This window comes from Mobula hypostoma, chromosome 5 (assembly GCF_963921235.1).
Source record: "Mobula hypostoma chromosome 5, sMobHyp1.1, whole genome shotgun sequence".
Lineage (NCBI taxonomy): Eukaryota > Metazoa > Chordata > Chondrichthyes > Myliobatiformes > Myliobatidae > Mobula > Mobula hypostoma.
The window spans coordinates 86,691,316-86,715,528 of NC_086101.1; the positions used below are offsets into that span (position 1 = coordinate 86,691,316).

The 24,213-nt window shown below is 38.3% G+C and overlaps 1 protein-coding gene across 2 annotated transcripts in view; it reads left to right on the forward strand.

The window, feature by feature from the left end:
• The window catches only part of LOC134346855 (low-density lipoprotein receptor-related protein 1-like), a 2,119,020-nt gene that overhangs the window by 751,755 nt on the left and 1,343,052 nt on the right, over positions 1–24,213 (forward strand). Inside the window, exons 1-3 of one of the 2 annotated variants that reach the window (XM_063048629.1) lie at positions 7,437–7,452; positions 7,894–8,013; positions 10,149–10,277. In XM_063048629.1, the coding sequence (XP_062904699.1) occupies positions 7,449–7,452; positions 7,894–8,013; positions 10,149–10,277 (253 nt within the window). In that variant the 5' untranslated portion in view covers positions 7,437–7,448. Of the gene's footprint in view, positions 1–7,436; positions 7,453–7,893; positions 8,014–10,148; positions 10,278–24,213 lie in introns of those variants that run through there. The other variant, XM_063048628.1, reaches the window with a different exon arrangement.

Below are 24,213 nucleotides of genomic sequence, written 5' to 3' on the forward strand. Positions count from 1 at the left end.
TATAATTCAGGGATTTGCACAAATGTAGTTTTATTGTCCCTCTCAAAGTCTGACTGAAAAAATAGGGGTGCATGGGATGGATAGTATAGGAAGGAGGGTTGTGGCTAGGAATGTATGAAAAGCTGGAACAGAGCTGAAAGCATCTAAAGAAACAGAGCCTGAGGTGCTAACTAGCAAATAGGATTCAGAAACAATTTCAAGGAAATGAAGCGAAGTGACAAATCTGGAAAAAAACATGTGAGAAAAGGGAAAGAAAGCATAAAATCATGCTTTAGTTACATTTAAAGGTGTTTACAAAAATACTTTGAACCCTCAAAGGCATGAAGATGGAAACAGCTAAAAATGAGATCAAAATCATTACACAGCATCACTTCCTGGTACCACTGTATAATAATGTAATGTAGGAAGGTTGTTAACTTTTGGTAACACTTTAGATATTTTAAATACATTTCGCTTGATTCAAGATACGAGGATTCAAAGTAAACTTATTATCAAAGTATGTATGCAGTATACAACCCTGAGCTTCGTATCCTCACAGTTACAGTCACAGTCATAGTAATATTTCAAATGTTGAAAGGCATGGACAGAGTGGATGTGGCAAAATTGTTTCCCATGATGGGGGAGTTTAGTACGAGAGGGCATGACTTAAGGATTGAAGGGCGCCCATTCAGAACAAAGATGCAAAGAAATTTTTTTTAGCCAGAGGGTAGTGAATCTGTGGAATTTGTTGCCACGGGCGGCAGTGGAGGTCAAGTCATTGGGTGTATTTAAGGCAGAGATTGATAGGTATCTGAGTAGCCAGGGCATCAAGGTTATGGTGAGAAGGCGGGGGAGTGGGACTAAGTGGGAGAATGGATCAGCTCATGATAAAATGGTGGAGCAGACTCGATGGGCCGAATGGCCGACTTCTGCTTCTTTGTCTTATGGTCTTATGGTCATGAAACAAGAACCATGGAACCAACTTATTCAAAGAGAAACATCAAACATCAAATCCCCATTCTCCCCTCAAGCATCAATAAATAAATAAATTACACAAATGGCAACAAAAAAAGTGAGCAAAAACTCAGAATAGAAAACACAAAATCAAAAGATGTATTTCAGTACAGTTCGGGTCAGTGTGTGTTATCTGCAGGCCGTCTTGATTTAGGAATCAGCTAAAGATAGTAGCAAAAAAGCGCGACTAGAAGACATCATAAACCCAAATCAGAGTCCAAATCTACAATCTGCGTCAATTAAATCTTGCTCTGGCACAATCTGCCGACATAATCAAAAGAGACAGAGACAGAGAGAGAGCGACAGGGACCGCTCAAATGTAAGGTTCTTCCCTCGAGAGCAGCAAGCGAGAAACCGCCATATGCAGACACCTTCTCCAGCAGCAGTAAGCAAGAGGCTGGTAGACAAGCAGAATTCAAATTTGTAATGATAGGAATGGGAACAGGAAGTGAATATGATTGATATAGCACTGTGTTATGTCACAAGGCTTGAAGATTGATCAACCCTCATTTATTGTCTGCCAATGACTAAGAAAAATTCGCACTTCTGGTTTACCTGTCATCCTTTCATATAGTGATGAATTTTTAAGCCTTTCGGGATAAAAATTCTGTCGGAGTTTTGGAAAAAAAATACTGCAATTCTTATGAATTGATGAATCAGCACAACATATCTTGGAATTATCACATATTTTAGGGAGGCAAGGCCAGAAATTCATTTGCATAATGTCAAAAATTGATGTGCGATTGAAATCTTATTAAGCCATTGTATAATTTTGTATATATTGCTGATGTTTTAGTGCCAGGAACTTTCATCGTCTATTCACTTTTGACCAACATGTTTATGTTTCCCACTGTTGTTTTCCATTGTCAAATTTGCCCAGAGTTGTAGAGAATTGGTCAGGAATGACCCTTAATGCAATTTCTATCGACATTTGTAAAAAGAACTTCAATTCGTTGACAGAAGAGTCAGCTTTAACAATGCTGTATGTTCAAAATGTTACCTGAAGTGATCATTGTGGTAAACTTATATTTATAGACAGCCTCCTGCACACAACTCTCAGATATTTGTACATTATCCTGCATGAAGACTAACCCTTCTTGGCATCTTCAAACATTGAGTTGTAACTAAAACTAGCCTGCAAATCTCAATGGATGGACTTAATGCTCCCTCCCTTTGATAATGTGGGTGTTATTGCAGGAATGTAGTATCTATCAACAAGAACCCCCATTATCCAGGCATGATCTCTTCTTGCTGCTGCCATCAGGAAGGAGATACAGGAGCCTTACATCCTGCACTACCACGCTCAGGAAGTTATTACCCCTCATTCATCAGGCTCCTGAACTAGAGTGGATAATTTCACTCACAGCAATGATGAAATGATTCCACAACCTATGGACTCACTTTCAAAGACTCTACAACTTATATTATTTTATGTTTCTTTTTATACTCTTTGTCATCTTTTGTACATTGATGTTTGCTCATCTTTACATTTGTGTATAGTTTTTCATTGATTATATTGTGTTACTTTGTGTCTATTGTGAATGCCCGCAAGAAAATGTATTTCACGGTAGTATAGGGTGACCTGTATGCAGTTTGAAAATAAATTTACTTTGAGCTTTGATGTAAAAGGCACCTTGCAGCCATTACAAACATCCATGATTACAACATCACCGGAAGCATCTAAGGGCTTAGCACCCAAAATCTTTCCCTCCTTGACTTCAGCAGAGATTATAGAGGATCCTTCACAGGTAACTCTTATGCTTATAAGTGAACTCACAGAACCTAGAGTAAGTCAATGCTCCCACAATCATCTTTACTTTAATCTGACCACTTCAGTATCATACATTCATTATTAGGGAGCGATCACGTTCTCTCAATGTGCAGTTGATAGTTGATTATCAGTGTGCGGGGAGTTCCTATAACACTTTCATTCTTAGCCAGTCACAGCTGCTTCTCCTCTTTTAGTACCATAATTCCCAAAAGGTTGGATTGTGGGAGATACACTTCAAGCAACTGATCAACCTGATAAACAAAATAACAAGCCCATGCACGCCATTACCGAAAGCCCAGTGGGGCATCACTATGGGGCTGCTCAGAATGATAGGTGTACAGTATGTCATTATAATAGGGTTTTCTGCTAGCAGCATCATTCTTTGAAGCACTCGGCAGTGTCATGCATAATCTGACCATCACACAAGCTCAGCCATTGCCTGCTGTGATTAAGTAAGGGATGGATCAGCAGTTAAGATAATAGGAGAGGCAGGGAAGAGCGAAATGACCTGGAATTAAACAGCCAGAGCAGCAGGGTCTTGCCAGGGAGTAAAACAAAGCAAAGCGGTTGGGGAAAGATGGGGCAAAAACAATTCATGTGTACGTGGAAAGATGCAAACAAATTGTGAGTGCAGGTGAGGGTAGAAACTGTGGATGTAATTGGTGGTTGTCCATTGTGCCTGACTATGACAGGAAAGGTTCAGGAGAGTTTTCAAAGTGGAAAAGCCGTTACATTGGGTCAGTTCCATTCTCTCAACCTCAGAAGTCCTGCTTTAGTCATATGGACAAGCGTTACAAACTGGGATCTTCCCTGGTTGCTGTGGATGACACCGGCATCGTCTGTACCTTGTCATGCCCTTTGCTCTGTGGTGATCTGGTTGGATCTCACCATAGATCTCATTCGCCCAGTCCACTGAAGATGGCTTTGCATTGTAACACAGCCATGTCCCTATCTTGTAGCCACTGGCTACCCTCACCTGGTTTAGCCCACCCGTCGAAGCGGTGCACAGAGGTATGGCTGCTGTTGCACTTGAACAGCTACCTGGAGACACAGGTGACAGCTGAGTGTCTGGTTGGTACCAAAGGTGAGTGAGCCACCCCAGAATGGACACAACAAGCCCCTTCACCAGAGATGCCATCCCTCACTAGACACCCCATTAATCCCCCGTGGATGTAATTAAAAAGTCTTAAATAGTGCGGCCTCTCATTGTTTAGTCTTGAGATCAGGATGTTCTCTTTTTTTGGCACTAATCAGCCAGGCAAATAATGGTATTCCTATTGGAGATTTCTCCAACAAGCTAATCCATTGTTACCTGCAGGTAACTGAAGGGATTCTCTGTCTCAGGAGTTCATTGTGCAGCGATGTGGAAATAAACAATGCTCTTCAGTAGCTGCAAGGATGCTGATAATGCTACGGTTGATGAGGTTGCAGCTGAAACTAAAACTAACTTGTCATATTCAGTGCATGAAAGACCTTGACAATGTTGTTGTTTTTAAAAAGAGCTATGCAGTATTGTGATTCACTATGACAACCTGCTACACCAAAAGCACGTTGAGTCGGTGCTGTTTCTGAGAATAGTCCCGTGAATCTCATTCCCCAATTGCACATTTTCACCCCCTTGATTCCCCTACTGCCATCTACACTCAGGACAATTTACAGATGAGGGTAGAAACAATTTTGCGACATAGGGGTAAAACTGGAGCACCCAGCGGAATAGTAAGCTCACAGAGGGGTCAGAATTCAATCTGGGACACTGGACAGTAAGATAACTGGACTACCTACTGCATCACTATGCCACTTCAGGCCTTGCTGGGAAAACAAATGTCATCACTTGAATAATATTATGCTGGTAAATCAGTTTCATATTGTCATCACATGAACCTAGGTACAGAGAAAAATTTTGTTTTGCATGCCGTTCATGCAACTCACATCAATGCATTAAGGTAATACTGTGGAAAACAACAACAGAATGCAAAATAAAATGGCAGAGACATTGCAGTGTAGGTAGATTAAAAAGGTACAAGCCATGAAGAGGTAGATTGAGGTCAACAGTCCATCTTATTATACAAGGGAATTGCTCAATAGTCTTATAAAAGCGGGGTAGAAACTGTCCTTGAGAGTGGTGATATTTGGGCTTTTGTATCTTCTGCCTGATGGGAGAAGGGAGAAGAGAGAATGCCTGGGCTAAGTGGAACCTTTGATTATGTTGGCAATCATTCCAAGCCAGTGAGAAATTTAGGCAAAGTCTATGAAGGATTTTTGTTATTATCTTCATCTTCCTTGCTTTATAAATGTTAGATAATAGTAAAGATATTAAAAGCTTTGAGAAATCTGAATACTTAGACAACAAAGCTGATATCAGTGACCTTTTAAGGTATGGTCAATCTGGCCTCTTACCTCTTCTCACCTGCCGATCACCTCCCCCTGGGTCCTCTCTTCCTTCCCTTTCTCCTATAGTCCAGTCTCCTCTCCTGTCAGATTCCTTCCTTTCCAGCCCTATATCTTTTCTACCCACCTCACTTCACATATCACTTTCTTGTTATTTTCTTTCTCCTCCCCTCACTTCCTTATTCTGGCACCTTCCCCGTTCTTTTCCAGTCGTGAAGAAGGGTCTCAGCCCAAAATGCTGGCTATTTATTCATTCCTCCAGCATTTTGTGTGTGTTACGCAAAGCCCTTCTTACAGTGAGAGTTCTGCCATACACCTGCAGGAATGATTGCAGCCAGCATGATTGACCTCATAGAACCTAATAAATTGTGTATGTGACTGATGAATGCTGGAAGCAGGCCTACATGGGCATCGGGCCTTTTGGAGTGAGTTCTGCTTGCAGTAACAACTTTTATGTGCCATCTCAAATTCTTTCAGAACACCTTCCAGAAGGAAATCTTTGCAGATGCTGAAAGTCAGAAATTTAAATATGTATGTTTTTTTTTAACTGGAAACGTTTTTGTACATTGTAGATCTTTGCAATATTCCCTTTTGCTTCAAATTTCCAAATCATTTTTCAATAAATGAGTTTAAGAGCTCAGGATTAGAAAAAAAAAACACAAATAAGAAGTCACAGATGAATTGGGGAGAAATAATTTCAGTGAAGTTTATCTGTAATGCAGTATCAGATTTTATGACAAACTGGAGAAACTCAGGAATATGTGCATCATTGTAAATATTGTATATGTGCATCATTGTATATATTCTTTGTGGGCTGAAGAGCCTGTATTGTGCTGTAGGTTTTTTTTCCCTATAAATACTCTAGGTAACACATATTGCATTTTGTACCAAATAATAACGTAGCATTTATTTAACCAACACAATTAGGAACATATCTAAGTTGTAACTTGTTGGGTTAGATCAAAAAAATTTTTTATTTTCCTTGAATTGGATAGGTTGGTTTTCATCAAGTCCAAAAGAATGAATTAGAATCAAAATCAGGTTTATTATTGGTCTTCTTTGAAATGAAATTTTATGTTTTCCAGCAGCAGTACAGTGTATAAACAAAAAAATACTATAAATTAAAACATAAATGGAGTGCAAAAGAAATTAATAATGATGTATTGTTCGTGGGTTCAGAAATCTGATGATGGAGAGGCAGCAGTTCCTGAAGAATTGAATGTTGATCTTCATCAGGCATGAATAGTATTAATTTATTCCTATGTACTCTGCATTTGTGAAAACCATCCCCTCACCCTTTATTTTTAACTTTTTGCAACCTAAGCTGCCTGAATTCTACATGCTTACTTACTCCATTAAAGAAGTTTTGTGCTCCCCCAGCTGCACTGCAAAATCCCTTTGTTTTCCATTGTGTTCCAAAGCACCAAACAGAAGGAAGGTTACACCATGCCAAACAGGTCGAAATGTTCAATAAGAATTCTGAACAAATTTATTTGTGCTTATTTTACTGTGGCAGTTTGCATTTTCTTTTGATGTTTATAATCAATCTAATATTTGCATATCTCTTAATAAGGAAGTGACGAGACACTATCTTCTCTATTGTAAGATGCAGTGGTAAGTTAAAGAGCTGGAAAAGAAAAATCTCACTTGTTAGTTTTTATTATTTCTGTGAACAATTTGAGCAGAAACTCAGGGTAGAATAGTTACACTTCTTTTCTTCCACATTACATCAATTTTTCCCCCAAAGTCAGAGTCCATAATTCCACAGAAAAGTCTTTCCATACAATAAAAAAATTGTATCAACCTAATCTAAAATGATTCTAAATATTGATCATCCTGAACAACAGGAATTCTGCAGATGCTGGAAATTCAAGCAACACATATCAAAGCTGCTGGTGAACGCAGCAGGCCAGGCAGCATCTCTAGGAAGAGGTACAGTCGACGTTTCAGGCTGAGACCCTTCGTCAGGACTAATGATCATCCTGACCAGCATTTTTTTTGTTGCTGGTCCTATTTGTAATGGTCATTGACTTGGTTACAGTGAACATTGATTTGGTTGGAACAATAATAGCAGTGATTTCTTATTGCTTGCTACTGTACAAAGGAAGATGTGAAGTGCTTAGCTATGTGCAAAGTGCAAACTGACAATAACATAATTATTCAGGCTTATGACCTTGCTGGAAAAGACAACAAAGTCTATATTTGATAGTCCTTGAAGAGCAGGAGTTTACAATGCCTATCGCTGCCAACGTCTTTTAATAGTCATGATTGCAGTATCCAGCCAGCAAGTTGCTCCATGGGTTAGTGAAAGATCCAAGATTGGGAAACATTAGCACTGTTTAAAGCCGCATTCTAGTGCTCAAATCTAAATTACACTTCTTAAAAGGAAAGGTGTCATTGTTTCTAGTCCAAGTGACAATTTTAGTGAGGATATGCTTGCAGAACAAAATTCATCAGCATAATATTCCACACAGAGATGCAGACAGAAAAAAAATGCTCCTTTATTTTCCTCCTTAAAGCTTTATATTTTCTACCCCTCACTTCCTCCCACTTCAACAATTTGATCTGTACTGCATTTTCTTTTCTCGTGTTAATGGAATCAAATATCATGCCCAAAATATATTCATTCTTTCCATCTTGGAACCATTTGTTTTTGCATCAAGGGCAGTACTGTACTGATGTGCTGATGTTAAGTAGTGTTCAAAAGTATGTTCTAAAACAATTTATATGTTTCCTTTCAGAATTTGCATCCTCTTGTGACGGGGCCCATTGTCAGTATCAGTGTGCGGTCACAAGGAATGGTTCAACTTGCTACTGCAGTGATGGTTACAAAGTGGCACAAGATGGGAAAGGCTGTGAAGGTTAGTTCACCATTTTAAGAATTGCTAATTATTTTGAGGTATTGTTTAATTAAAGTCACATTTAACCAGAAATAGATTGATGTAGTTTGTATCTTACAGTAAGCTTTCCCAAGATATTTTCATTGTGGCTGCCTAGAGTTGAAATCCAGTGCAAAAGTAACTCCCATTCTTATTGTATTATATCAAAACAAAGAACTACTACCAAATCATCACTATGGGTATTGAAAGATCAAAATGTATCCTTGGAGAAAGTTTAATTTAGTTGGTCTTTTGGCACAGGAAGACAAACATATCTGACTGCATTTTGTGGGGATTCTGAAGATTGCAGAAAAGATTTTTTAAATTTAGTCAAGAGTTCACCACATGAATGGCTGCACAATGCACATTTGCCATTTCATATTTCTGAAAGCCCTGTTTAATACTAAATTATGATAATATAACCTCCGTGTAAATTTCTTAATCAGGGAGGTCCTACTGAAAATAATTAGCCATATACAGTCCATTCATATGACATGATCCTGGACTGCTTAGAGGAATCCCTTCAGGCAGAGGTATTTACAGGAACTTCTTCAGCCCATCAATTCTCCACACGACATATTTAGTCTTGCATACACATTTGGGGCTTCTTGGCCATAATCTTCCATAGAAGAGATAATTGCTTTAGGTTTTGGTCAGATCTGCAACTGCATTTATCGTGTGCATTCAAAAATAAACTAATCGCATTCCTCTCGCAATCCTAATCACATAGCATTAGCAGCCATATTCAAGTCATCCACTGGAGCGTCAGAATCTTAATACATGAGTTATCCTGAACAAATTAAATTTTAAATGATATTCCAGCTCTTGTAGCTCCAGGACGAACCAACAATACCCAAGGATGTTTTTAAATTGGACTTGAATTTGATCTTTTGAATTTACTGGGGAGGCAGCAACTGAATCTTCTAAGATCTGATATTAGAGCTCAATTATTCATACAATAGCTGCAGTTATGAAGATGTTAAAAGTCCAAAGTCCTTTCACATTACCACAAGTAGCAAAGCCTTCTGGTATGCTGTACAATATTGCATTAAGCAAGTTACAAATGCTATGTTTACCCTGGAAACCATTACGTTCCAGGTGGAAAAGAACTCAACTGCTGGAAATCTTGGGATCACAAGCTTAAATTTTATTAACAATTACTGTTTTTTTATTTGTGTATGACATTAAAATACAATGTCTTTAAAATGCAAGCTATCAAATGTCAAACAACTACTATCTAAACCATGATATTTGGAACAAGGAATAAGGTTGTGATGTGCACTCAAACCCATCACACATATCATTATGTTTCATTGTACAGGTGGACAGTTATCAACCTGAGATGTTAGCTCTGTTTAAGAAGGCTGCATAAGCTGCTAAGCAATTCCATCATTTAAAAAAGAATAATTCCAGAATGCAGCTCCTTTTTTAATATTCTCTGATTGCATGAAGCAACATTGCATTTCATTTGAGGTTTTAGATTTTCCCATTCTCGCTTAAAAACACATTCAAAAAGTAAAGAAAGCATAATTTCCACAACAGAAAAGTTTGATGTACTAGAACCCAGTGACAGATTTCGATCATTTGAATGACACAGAATTCTAATTAGCCTTTAATCTATTTGATTATGACCTCTTTAATTTGGTAATCCTCATTTTTTGAACCATTGATCTGAGGTTCAGAGCCCAGGAAAATCATGTTTGCCTTGATAAAACGCTGACTTCCTGGTTTCAGAATAGCAGTGTTTTCTCCCCCGTTTGTGTTTCTTCTTTTATGTAGCGCCGCACCGCTCAGGTGTGTTTCTGGTGTACGGGGGCTAGCGCCTCTTGTGCCTGTTTTTGTGTTCTATCGCTGAGAAGTAGTGAACCATCTGATCGGCCTGTCAGAGTTCTCTTTGAGAACTGGTTGACTTGAACAGCATTTCTGATCTGGCTATTGTTCACGATTGCACTTAATTTAAAAAAATGTATCAATTCAACAAAGATGTTGGAGTGCTCCTGGATTCTGACTCAGATTCTGGCACAGTACGTAACTAATTTATGACTGCATAACAGTTTTTATGATGTGCTGCATTTATACACTGTACATTGACTTAACTTCTTATTTGACTCTGACAGATTTTGATGAATGCAGCGTATACGGAACATGCAGTCAAACTTGCATGAATAGAAATGGGTCCTACACGTGTGGTTGTGTGGAAGGTTATTTGATGCAACCAGATAACAAAACTTGTAAAGCCAAAATTGGTAAGAAACAAATTTATTTTGCTTTACTCTTTCAAAAACTTTTTTTCCACTAAATTCTAAATGTTGAGCAAGTATGGTTGACCTGGTGATCCAACATGGTCAGTGGTCTGGTTATTAGAGTTCAGAGGGTTAAACCATTGCATTCCTGATGTTCTGACTTGCTGCCTATCAGACTGGAGTTTTTTTTTATTGAAAGTTCACAAATTGAGCACTAATAAGCTAATAAATTATTTAGAATATAACCTTATTTATTACTTTCTCATATAAAGCAGGCAGTGTTCCCATTTCAAATAGTCTTCCACTATATAAATGATTATAGTACAGATTGATATACACTGAATAATTTCTTCATTTATCCTTAGAATGAGGGCAATGCTGTAAAGCTTTTTTTAATATTAATCCTTAATTATTTCAAGGTGGATCTTCTGCTGGAATCACAGCAGTTTTCATGGAAGAGGAATTCTAGGATTCTGACCAAGTGATTTGGAAGGGATTTTTAAGTAAATTACAAGTATTATTGGCTTAATTATTCATAAAACTGTGATCATTATGCATGTCAATTCTTTGAAAATGAACGTAGCAACTCCACCAAAATTTTAAGCCAACTGATCTTCAGTCATAAATAACCAATTTAATTCTACAAATTTTAAACAGCATAGTATAATGTTATGCAGATCCATACAAAACAGCTTCATCATCAATCAAGTTCTTCCCTCCCAAAAGCCTATAACCCTTCATTTTTTCATACATCCATGTGGCTGCCCAGGAGTTTGTTGAATGTTTCTCTTGTATTAGCTTCTACCACTACCGCTGGCAGTGCATTCCAGGTATCTATCACTCCCTGTGCAAAAAATCTACATCTGACCTCTCTCCTAATCTTTTCTCCACTCACCATGAAAAAGTCCTCTGGATTCTTCTCCCTCTGTAATGGCTTATTCCAGAGGACAAAGTGAATGGAGAAATTTGTGTTTTTCTAGGTTTTGTGTTTAAATCACTAAATGGCAAATTGCTATTAGGCAACAAGAGCAGTGCTGGTCCTCAGAGCACAACCAATCCCAATCCCCAGTGCTACCCATGTGGACTAAGCATGTTCCTACCATCATATGGGTTTCCTCAGCTTCTTTAGTTTCCATTCTCAATCTAAATAAATGAGTTTTAAGAGAGTAATTAATTACTGTAAATTACCTGTGGCGTAGGTGGATGGCAGGAGAATGTTGGTGCAGTTGACTGGTTTGTGAGAGGATAGATTACAGAGAAATAAATGGAGAGATTTTGAATAATGGGATTACTTGAGCGCTGGCAGGGACTTGTTGGGCCAAACAAGGTCTACATGATAAGAAAAAAATGAATCCAATCAAAAAACTTAAGAGGAAAGAATAAGATGAAAGGCACATTTACAAGGTTTCCCTGAGCACTTAAAATGTTAATGTGGCAAGTAAAAATATTTGTGGCAAAGATACTGCAGTAGCGAATGGACTAAGTGAAAAGAGTTAAGGTCAGAAGCATGAAAGAATAATTCTTTTTAACACAATGATACGTATGGCGGGAGACATCTTGCAGGGATAACTCTTTGACTCACTTTTATTTGCCATTTGGGAAGGGAGCACACAAATAGTTTAGTTTCAGATTTGCTGATAGTGCCCTGAGTTAATATAATCTGCAATATGGAATACAAGAGAGAAAAAAATAATTTAAATCATTTGTAATAACTGGAGCAATGGATCGTTAATGTGGATTATCAGAGGTTGCAACTTAAGCTGATAACACCTACAAAGTATTTACCATTTTATACTGACAAGATTCAGACAAGAAGTATTTGCTGAATTTGTACACTTCAAAGGCCTTTTATTAATTTATGGAATGCAGGCGTTGCTGCCAAGGGTAATACTTACTCCCTTTGCTAGTATTGGTTTGCCTGTTATAGCAAAGAGAGAGGAGCTGAATCAATAGATTCTGATGCCTGTGAAGGTTTATAGTTAGGAATATGTTTAGGGTGCTTTTTTTAAAACAACAGATCCAATAAAAGGTAAAGTAGCAAAAAGAAATGGTGGAAATATTCAAAAGGATAGATCAAGAAAGTTATTGATTCAGAACAGTAATCCTTCATCAGAACTGGGAAAACAGAGATAGGTAAAGATTTAAGATAAGTAGGATTTTTTAAAAAAGTAGAAATAGTTGAAGGCAGCAGGGACATTATGATTGAAAAGATGTTGGTAAAAAGGTAATAGGATAGTTGTGGGAGAAATAAAACAATAATGTTCAATCATATTTCCCTGGTTACTGATTCTGTTTGAGAATTCCATGAGTTCACCATTCTCTGAATGAAAAATATTTTCTTCATTTCTATGTGGACTAGCCTGTGTCCCTGTTTCTGGCACTGTTCATTGTGAGAAATATTGTTCTTGCACTACATTTTAATGAGGTCCTTTCTTATAAACTCTAGCTAATATTAAGTCCGATAGTCTCAATCAGAATCAGGTTTATTGTCAGCGGCACGTGATGTAATATTTGTAACTTAGCCCTCTTCATTTCCCATGAATGGAGACCAAAACAATAGACATATATACAAGATATGTTCCTACGAAACCTCTGCACAATTACAGCATTTCCACCCCATACTCCATTCATTTCACTATGAAGATCAGCATACTATTTTTCTTTTTAATTGTCTGTTGCCACTGCATCATTACTGTCATCAATTTGTCCACAAAGACGTCAACATCTTGCTACACCCCCCTTTTTCTTAAAGCCACAAGACAGGATCAGTATTAGGCAATTCAGCCCACTAAGTCTGCTCTGCCATTCCATTTATTATCCTTCTCAACCCCATTTCCCTGCATTCTCCCCAAAGCTGTTGACATCCTGACTAATACAAAAACTATCAACCTCCACTTTAAAATATCCAATGACTTGGCCTTCACAGTTGTCTGTGGCAATGAATTCCACAGATTCACCACCCTCAGGCTAAAAGAAATTCATCCTCACCTCCGTTCTAAATGGACGTCCTTCTATTCTGAGGTTGTGCCACTTGGTCCTAGACTCACTCACGATAGGAAATACGTTCTCCTCAACCACCCCATCTTGGCTATTCAGTAGTTTTTAATAAGATTCCCCCCCCCAATTATTATAAACACCAGTGAATTCAGGTTCAGAGATATCATATACTTCTCATACATTAACCCTTTCATTCCCATGAACCTCCTCTGGACCTTCTCTACTGCCAAAACTTTTCTTAGATAAGGGCCCAAGACTGCTCACAATACTTCAAGTGCTGCCTGACTAATGTCTAATTAAAACCTCAGCATTACATCCTTTCTCTTATATTCTAGTCCTCCTGAAATAAATGCTAATGTTGCATTTGCCTTCCTTATCAGTGACTCAACCTGCAAGTTAACCTTTAGGGAATCCTGCACAAGGACTCCCAAGTCCCTTTGCACCTCTGATTTTTAAAATTTCCTCGTTTAGAAAATAGGTTACACCTTTTTGTTTTCTACCAAAGTGTATGACCATACACTTCCCTGCACTGAAAGCCATCTGCCACTTCTTTGAGATTCTCCCAATCTGTCTTAAGTCCTTCTTCAGAATTCCTGCTTCTGTCATACACCAGAAAAGGGGAGACAAATGAAACATTCATTTGAGATGTGTATCAAATTAAGTTGTATCCTTTTCCTGTTTATACGATTACTCATTTAACATTCAGGCCTTTTGGTTCAACTATCATTTCTGTTATTCCATGAGAACAACCCACTTTAATTCTAAATTATCAAAAATATAATACAAAATATTAAAATAGTCCAATAAACTATCATCTTCTGTTATCAGCAATACTGTGCATCCAAACAGTTGCACTGTGTGCTTATGACACTGTCTCCAGACAATTTTAGCGCTTCAATCATACACGCCACGTGGGTGAACACAGCCTTTCTTTCCACAGTTTCAAACACGCATGTAGCTCAAAGAATTATACAAAAAATCAGTTGGGGGGGGGGGAAACTTAACCTTTCTCTGAGAGCATGAATTTATCAATTAGCTTAAAATTCCAATTATTTTCTGTATTTCTTTCCCTTTCTGAAAAGGGGAGACAAATGAACTGCATCAGTGATTCTGGTGAATGAGTACAACAGATCCTACCCCACCCTCACAGGCATTCTGGCAGACATGAGCAATCAATCGTGTGCTGAAGATTAAATGCAAACCCTTACAAGTCAATTGCAGATTCAGTGCTCAATACTATAAAAGAATATCTTGCACACAGACTCTCAGAACTTTCAACTAAAAACATTTGCATGTTTTTAAAGGAATGTCCTTTATTTCCAACAACATGAAACAATATTCACATTAAATAAATTTTTAAACTCTTTTTGAAAGTTACTTAAACAATTATTTATAACTAAATCGCAAAGATTTCAACCTTGTCACACACTCCCCCTCAAAAGTAGTTGTCACCCTGACAGCTTTCTTTTTCAATCTTTTATTAGTTTCACAAAATATAAACATGACAAAGTAGTAATACAAAGTTATTGTGAATACATTGTTATAATTAACATGAGTAATTATAAAACTAAAAAATTAATTGACAAAACTCCCAATCATAAAGGATACCAATGGATAATACAGAACAAAGATGAAATAACTAGACAAAAATCATGAAAAAAGAAAAAAAATAATAACACTCCCCCCCAAAAAAAAACTAATCTAAACAGAATTAATCAACTAAACTAAAAAAAGACCTGGGCTGTTTTAACATCATAAAAAATGGGAGAAAAGAAAACCTCAGTGTCGACGACTCCATTCATCTCAACCAACATTACAGAGAAGTAAAATATGTTTGGAAATGGTCAAATTACATCCTATGAAAATGCTGAATAAATGGCCTCCAAGTCTTCTTGAATTTAATGGAAGGGTCATAAATAACACTTCTAATTTTTTCCAAATTTAAACACAACAGAGTTTGTGAGAACCAGTGAAATATAGTAGGGGTGTTAATCTCTTTCCAATTCAGCAAAATGGATCTTCTAGCCATTAAGTAAGAAACGCAATCATCGACGAGCTGAAGAGGTTATATAATTTAATTCTATCATTGGTCTGGCGATTCTGGTAAATAACAGATGGTGCAATCCTGGGCATATTACGATCAAGGAACATGTCTGTAGCCCGGATATTGAACTTCATGCTGTTGGACTCGGGTCATATTATTTGCCAAGGGAAATCTCGCATTGTGGTTGTTGTGTACATCCCTCTCTCTGCCAACCCGACGTCGGCGTGTAACATCATTTACACTGTCATAGCCAGATTACAAACCCAGCACCCGAGTGCCCTCATTACCATCGGGGTGACTTCAACCAGGTTACCATGGCTAGAACACTGCCCAACTTCACGCAGTATGTGAGCTGTACAACCAGAGGGGAGAGGACTCTGGATTTGATGTACGCTAACGTTAAGGATGCATACAGCTCCTCTCCCCTCCCCCCATTGGGAAGGTCAGATCACAACCTGGTGCATCTAAAACCCTGCTACGTGCTTCTGGTGAAGAGTAAATCTGTAACCTCGAGGACAGTGAGAAAATGGTCGGAGGAGGCTTATGAGGTGCTCCAGGGTTGTTTTGAGGTGACAGACTGGCAGGCACTCTGTGAGCCACATGGAGAGGATATTGATAGGCTCACAGAGTGCATCACTGATTACATCAACTTCTGTGTGGTCTGTAATGTTCCGACAAGAACTGTCCTTTGTTATTCAAACAACAAGCCATGGGTGACAAAGGACATTAAGGACATCCCGAACGCTAAAAAGAGGGCGTTAAGAGACGGAAATAGGGAGGAGCTGAGGGCAATACAGAGGGACCTGAAGGCCAGGATCGAGGAGGCTAAAGACAGGTACAGGAGGAAGCTTGAGTGGAAACTCCAGCAGAACAACATGAGAGAGGTCTGGAGGGGGATGAGGACAATCATTGGGTTCTGGCAAACTAGCAACAGAGGAGCTGAAGGCAGTGTGGACAGGGCCAATGAACTTAACCTGTTCTTTAACAGATTTGACATTGTGGCCCCTGCCCATCCCCCACATGAGCCATCTGTTGTCGGCCCCCAACCAACACATATTCCACTCTCCCCTCCTAACCCTCCTCACAGTCCCCCACCCTGCTCTCATGACTATACCCCTCCCCCACACGAAACCACCACGGTGGGCTTCACGGCTGAACAGGTGAGAAGACAGCTGAAACGTCTCAACCCAAGCAAGGCTGCAGGACCGGATGGTGTCAGTACCAGGGTGCTCAAAGCCTGTGCCCCTCAGCTATGTGGAGTACTTCGCCATGTACTCAACCTGAGGCTGAGGCTCCGGAGGGTCCCTGTACTGCGGAAGATGTCCTGCCTCGTCCCTGTGCTGAAGACACCACGCCCTAGTGGCCTCAATGAGTACAGACCGGTGGCATTGACCTCCCACATCATGAAGACTCTGGAGAGACTTGTTCTGGAGCTGCTCCGGCCTATGGTCAGGCCACACTTAGATCCCCTCCAGTTCACCTACCAGCCCTGACTAGGAGTAGAGAATGCCATTGTCTACCTGCTGAACCGTGTCTACGCCCACCTGGACAAGCCAGCAAGCACTGTGAGGGTCATGTTTTTTGACTTCTCCAGTGCGTTCAACACCATCCACTCTGCTCTGCTGGGGGAGAAGCTGACAGCGATGCAGGTGGATGCTTCCCTGGTATCATCGATTCTTGACTACCTGACTGGCAGACCACAGTACGTGTGCTTGCAACACTGTGTGTCCGTCAGAGTGATCAGCAGCACTGGGGCTCCACAGGGGACTGTTTTGTCTCCCTTTCTCTTCACCATTTACACCTCGGACTTCAACTACTGCACAGAGTCTTGTCATCTTCAGAAGTTTTCAGATGGCTCTGCCATAGTTGGATGCATCAGCAAGAGAGATGAGGCTGAGTACAGGGCTACGGTAGGAAACTTTGTCACATGGTGTGAGCAGAATTATCTGCAGCTTAATGTGAAAAAAGGTTAAGGAGCTGGTGGTAGACCTGAGGAGAGCTAAGGCACCGGTGACCCCTGTTTCCATCCAGGGGATCAGTGTGGACATGGTGGAGGATTACAAATACCTGGGGATACAAATTGACAATAAACCGGACTGGTCAAAGAACACTGAGGCTGTCTACAAGAAGGGTCAGAGCCGTCTCTATTTCCTGAGGAGACTGAGGTCCTTTAACATCTGTCGGACGATGCTGAGGATGTTCTACAAGTCTGTGGTGGCCAGTGCTATCATGTTTGCTGTTGTGTGCTGGGGCAGCAGGCTGAGGGTGGCAGACACCAACAGAATCAGCAAACTCATTCGTAAGGCCAGTGATGTTGTGGGGATGGAACTGGACTCTCTCACGGTGGTATCTGAAAAGCAGAGGCTGTCTAAGTTGCATGCCATCTTGGTCAATGTCTCCCATCCACTACATAATGTACTGGGTGGGCACAGGAGTACATTCAGCCAGAGACTCATTCCACCGAGATGCAACACAGAGCGTAATAGGAAGTCATTCCTGCCTGTGACCATCAAACTTTTCAACTCCTCCCTTGGAGGGTCAGACACCCTGAGCCAATAGGCTGGTCCTGGACTTACTTCATAATTTACTGGCATAATTTACATATTACTATTTAACTATTTATGTTTCTATTACTATTTATTATTTATGGTGCAACTGTAATGAAAACCAATTTCCCCCGGGATCAATAAAGTATGACTATGACTATGGTAGCCCAAAAATAGCAGTAATTGGGTAAGGTTGAAAGTCTATATTCAAATCCATTGAAATAATATCAAAAATGTCTTCCCAATATATTTTCCAACAAAGGACATGACCAAAACATGTGAGTTAAAGAAGCTATTTCGGAATGACATCTATCACGTATAGGATTTATATAAGAGTAATAATGAGATAGTTTATCTTTGGACATATGAGCCCTGTGCACTATTTTAAACTGTATCAATGCATGTTTAGCACATATAGAGGATGAATTAATTAATTGAAGAATTTTTTTCCCATTTTTCAATCGGTATAATAATCTTAAGTTCTCTTTCCCAATCAGTTTTAATTTGATTAGATACATCAGGGCATAAATTCATAATTATATTAGAAATAATTGCTACAACACCTTTCTGAGAAAGATTTAAATCTAAAATTTTTTCCAAAATATCCTTTGGATATGAGTGTGGAAAATTAGGAGAAACAGTAATTAAAAAGTTTCTAACCTGTAGATATCTAAAAAAGTGAGATCTGGGTAAATTATATTTATTGGATAATTGATCAAAGGACATAAAACAATTATCCAAAAAATAAATCACGAAATCATATTATACCTTTGATTTTCCAATCAGAGTAAGCTTGATCCATAGTGGAAGGTTGAAAAAAGCAATTAGATATAATAGGACTTGCTAAAGTAAATTGATTCAACCCAAAAAAATTTCGAAATTGAAACCATATTCGTAAAGTATGCTTAACTATTGGATTACTCATTTGTTTATACAGTTTAGAAAAAGTGAAAAGAAGTGAAGTCCCTAAAACCGAACCCAAAGAAAACCCTTGTAATGAATTACATTCAAGATTTACCCAATGTGGACTTGAAATTGCGTCCAAGTCTTGTAACCAAAATTTTAAGCACCGAATATTAATCGCCTAATAATAAAATCTAAAATTCGGGAGGGCTAGCCGCCCCCCCCCCACCCCCTCTTTTTTAGATGTTTGTAAATACCTTTTACCTAGCTTAGGATTTTTGTTCTGCCATATATATGAAGAAATTTTTGAGTCAACATTGTCAAAAAAAGATTCTGGGTTAAAAATTGGAACCGATTGAAATACGTATAGAAATTTAGGCAAAATAATCATCTTAAAAGCATTGATCCAACCGATCAAAGATAAAGATATTGGTGACCATTTAGTAAACAAAAGTTTAATCTGATCAATTAGAGGTAAAAAATCAGCTTTAAATAAAACTTTATACTTTTTTGTAATTGTAAACCCTAAATATATAAAAGAGTCAGTCACCAATTTAAATGGTAAACATCCATAAATAGGAACCTGCTTATTTAGGGGAAATAATTCACTCTTATTAAGGTTTAATTTGTAACCAGAAAAATTACTAAATTGAGCCAACAAAGCTAGAATAGCTGGAACCGACTTCTCCGGATTAGAGATAAATAATAACAAATCATCTGCATATATTGATAATTTATGTATTTCATTTCCACGGATATTACCAAAAATGTTGGGCGAGTCACGGATAGCAATAGCTAAAGGTTCAAGAGCAATGTTAAATTGTAAAGGACTAAGAGGGTACCCTTGCCTAGTACCACGAGATAGACGAAAAAAGGGAGTTCTTTGATTATTAGTGCAAACGGAAACTACAGGGGTATGATATAACAATTTAATCCAAGATATAAATGTTGAACTAAAATTAAATTTCTCGAACACAATAAATAAATAAGGCTATTCAACTCTGTCAAAGGCTTTCTCAGCATCTAATGAGATAATACATTCCAGAGTCTTAAATGAGGGGGTATAAACAATATTCATTAGCCTCCTAATGTTATAAGATGAATAACGGTTTTTAATAAATCCTGTTTGGTCCATAGATATAATTTGAGGTAATACCTTCTCTAACCTAGTTGCTAAAATTTTTGAAAAAATTTTTGAATCTACATTCAAAAGAGATATCAGACTATATGATGCACAATCAGTAGGATCTTTATTCTTTTTAAGAATTAAGGAAATAGAAGCTTCATAAAACGATTGTGGTAATTTACCTAAACTGATTGCTTCTTTGAATATTCTAGACAACCAAGGAGAGAGAATAGAGGAAAAAGATTTTAAAAATTCCAGTATAAAACCATCCAGACCAGGTGCTTTACCAGAATTCATTGATGAGATTGCAACTGTTATTTCTTCCTCTGTAACAGGAGTTTCTAATGATAAGCAGTCCTCGGTTGATAATTTTGGAAAATTCAATTTACTTAAAATCATACATGATATTAAAATCATGAGGAAAATCAGACTGATATAAAGAAGTATAATATTCTTGAAAGGTTTTGTTTATCTCGTCATGATCAACAGTCAAAGTATCATCATATTTAAGAATCTTAGTAATTTGACGTTTAACCGAGGCAAATTTGAATTGATTAGCTAATAATTTACCCGATTTATCACTATGAATATAAAAATCACTTTTAGTTCTCATTAATTGATTTTCAATCGAGGACGTTCATAGTAAGCTATGTTCCATTTGAAGTTCAACTCTCTGTTTATACAGCTCCTTATTAGGAGCAATAGTGTATTTTTGATCAATTTCTTTAATTTTATCAACCAACAAGAGTATTTCATTCTTAGTACTGTTACGTACCCTGTAACTGCGCTGCCAAACCAGCAGAAATGGACCACTTAGTTGGAGTCTGGATTACTGGAACTAAGGAAGTTTTATTAAAGACATAAGCAACACAGTACTCTAATCAAAAGGATATAAATGCAACAGTTTAGCAATAATAAAACACACAACTAGGATAATAGGATCAATCAAGCTCTATCGCAGTCTAGGGGTAAATGATCAGTTTCAAGTGACGCAAAGTTCAGTTCAACTTAGTTCAGTTCAGTTTGCAGTAATCGCTGTTGTGCTGTTGGGCGGGGAGGAGAGAGAGAGAAAACGAATGAATTTGCAAATCGGATTCCAAATAGACCTTCGATATTCCTCACAGTTAGCTTTCGGGCGAGCTCTTTATAATGACTTCTGAGGTCACCGACTGTGACCCCTCCGTTCCAGATACGATCGTCCTTCTGCGGTGACCCGGCACCCAGGCAAGGGTGGACACACACACCAGGTTCCCGCCCGACCGTACCTTTCCACCCTGTGCGTCTATGGCTGGTCCCACGACCAGACCTCCAAAAACTCCTACCAACTTGTGGGGGGGGGGGCACACACTTCCAGGGTCTCATTACCTCGTGGTGTCGTGTATCTGTTGTCTTAGCGAACCTGTCCCTTTTTATCCCCCTGCTGGGGTATCACCTGTCCATCAAACTTCAAACAGTTCAGGGTTCAAAGCCACCGGTCTCTGACAATACTCGGAACCGTGTCTCCTTTCGGTAATCTCTCTTGTCTCTCTCTTATTAGCACCTTGCATGTTCCCCCATTGTCCTCTTATCAGCATCAACCTTCTGATAACTGGTTCTTTTGTTACAGTACGTTTTTTCAAACCAACCGAATAGGAAATAATCTGACCACAGATATAAGATTTAAAAGCATCCCATATTGTTCCAATGGAAACTTCTTCTGTAGTATTAGTTGAAAAAAAGAAATCAATCTGTCCCTTCATAAACTTAACAAAATCTAAGTCTTGAAGCAAAATAGGGTTAAATCACCAGTGTCTATTAGTAGAAGAAGTATGCACTAACCTAATAGAAAGTTTCATTGGAGCATGATCTGAAATAGCGATAATGTCATAATTACAATCAATTACAGATGGGATTAATCGAGAGTCAATAAAAAATAATCAATTCGAGAATAAGAATGATAAACGTGTGAAAAGAATGAGAATTCTTTGTCCTTTGGGTGTAGCAATCTCCAAATTTCTGAAATCCCAGAGTCAATCATGAAAGAGTTAATAAGAGTAACCGACTTATTCAGTAGAGCCGGACTACCTATGGATCTGTCCAACATGGGATTTAAATATAAATTAAAGTCACCATTATCAGCATATACTCATTTAAGTTAGGAAAGGAAGTGAATATGTCTTTAAAAAACTCAGGATAATCCACATTCGGAGCATAAACATTAACCATAGCAAACTTTTTATTAAAAAGTAACCCAGTAATTAACAAGAATCTACCGTTAGGATCTGAAATAATGTCTTGATGAATAAATGTAATTGAGGGATCTATAAAAATTGAAACGCCTTTGACTTTGGCTTGAGAGTTTAAGTGGTATTTTTGATTTTTCCAAAACTTAAAGAAACGTTGATTATCCTCTTTCCATACATGAGTTTCTTGTACAAAACTAGTAAGGGCATTCAATCTTTGGAATACCTTGAAAATCTTTTTCCATTTTATTGGATGGTTTAAACCATTTGTATTCCAAGAGACAAAATTAATAATGTGAGCCATAATTTAACATTAACCCTTTGGTGTGTAAAGGGTTAACCAATGTAAACTCATGATATTGGAAGAGGGATACAAGATCAGAGAGGAACTGGAAATCCCAACACTGCAGACATCTTTGTAGTACTAAATCAGCCCAATAGAAAAAAATTAATAAGATAAAAAGAAACTCCCTAAGAAACCCGAACTAAGCCAAGAAAGGCTGAAGAAAGAACTAACTAACACTAAATCTAACCCCATTTCTACAGGAGGCAACTCCGAAGATATATGTTATAAAGAAGACCCCCCGGAAACCGATAAAAAAGTTAATACTATACTACAATAATCTACATAGTGTGGTTTCTTAAATACCTAAAAAAGAAAAGAGTTAGTACCAATACATATGATTAGTTAATTATAAATAAAAGTAGATAAAATATCGCTCCCAAAAAAAAGGGGATTATGGGAAGAAGAAACATAAGAACATGGTGTGCCCAAAAAGAACAAAAAAGATTCTGCAAAAAGGAAAACAAATCACCATCTTAATTATACCAAAGCAAAAATAAAGAACATATAATTAAAATTGATCATCAAATCAAATCGTCAGTGACAATAGCAGAAATCAAATAGTTGAAAAAGGAAATTAACTAAAATGAAAAGTAAAGTTACTCGCTAGTAAAGGCATTTTCAGGTAAGTTGTAAAGTAATACCAACAGTACGAAGCACAAAAAAAAACCTTGAGCTTATAAAAACCTCCTTCGTACAGTAATAGAAAGTTTATTATTTTTTTTAAAAACACCAGAAAAAAAAACTGATACTGGAAGCACAGAACATTAATTAAAGGGCGGTGTCCACATCAGATGGGTAGTTGTCATCCAAAAAACTTCGAGCAGCGATTGTGGAATGGAAGACACGACAAGATCCATCAGAAAGAGAAATTCTTAGGCGTGCAGGGTATAATAGTGCCAGTTTAAGATTTTTTTGATAACATTCCGACATCAGAGATTTAAAAGCCTGACATCTCTTTTCTGCGTTAGACTTGCAATTACTACTTTTCCTTGTATGAAACATTCCATTGGTTGATAGTAGGCAAATGGTAGTTGATGTGGGAACTGAGGCACAGGTAGCCATGAAGTCACTGATGTTATACAATTATAAGCGAAGGCCTGATACTGACGTGGCCTATGAACTACAGGCTGTATGTTGTGACAAGTTGGGATCCCAACCCTGTCACAAGTAGAGAACTTTGGTGGTCGTCGTTCTCTTGGAGGAAACTTTGAGCTCCCTTGTCTTTGCTCCATCTGGTTGCCTGGCTCATCATTTGCAGGAATAAATACAGGAACTGTGATTGGTTCACATGCAGGAAAATCACTTGGGTCGCTTGGTTCAGATATAAGTACAGGGATTGTTAATGATTGACAATCAGGTAAGTCATCCAGGTTACTGGGTCCGGATGAAGATACAGGGACTGGTACTGGGTCGCATGCAGGCAAGCTGAACAACTGTTCCTTCTTAGGCATTTGCCACTGAAAGTATTGTGAATCCTCAACCCTCATTTGCTGCTCAGCAGGCTGTATAGGCTCTACTTCAAAACTCCTTGCTACTGTGAATTGGGGATATTTGGTTTTGTAGTAATATTCATTGTCACTGTCGCTGGCTAGTTCGCTCTCTTCCCTTTCTTTAGGTGGACAAACCTTAGCAGACACCCCTGCCTTGATGTGGTATCTGAATGGCAGGCAGTGACTAGTGGGGTACCGCAAGGCTCAGTGCTGGGACCCCAGTTGTTTACAATATATATTAGTGACTTGGATGAGGGAAGTAAAT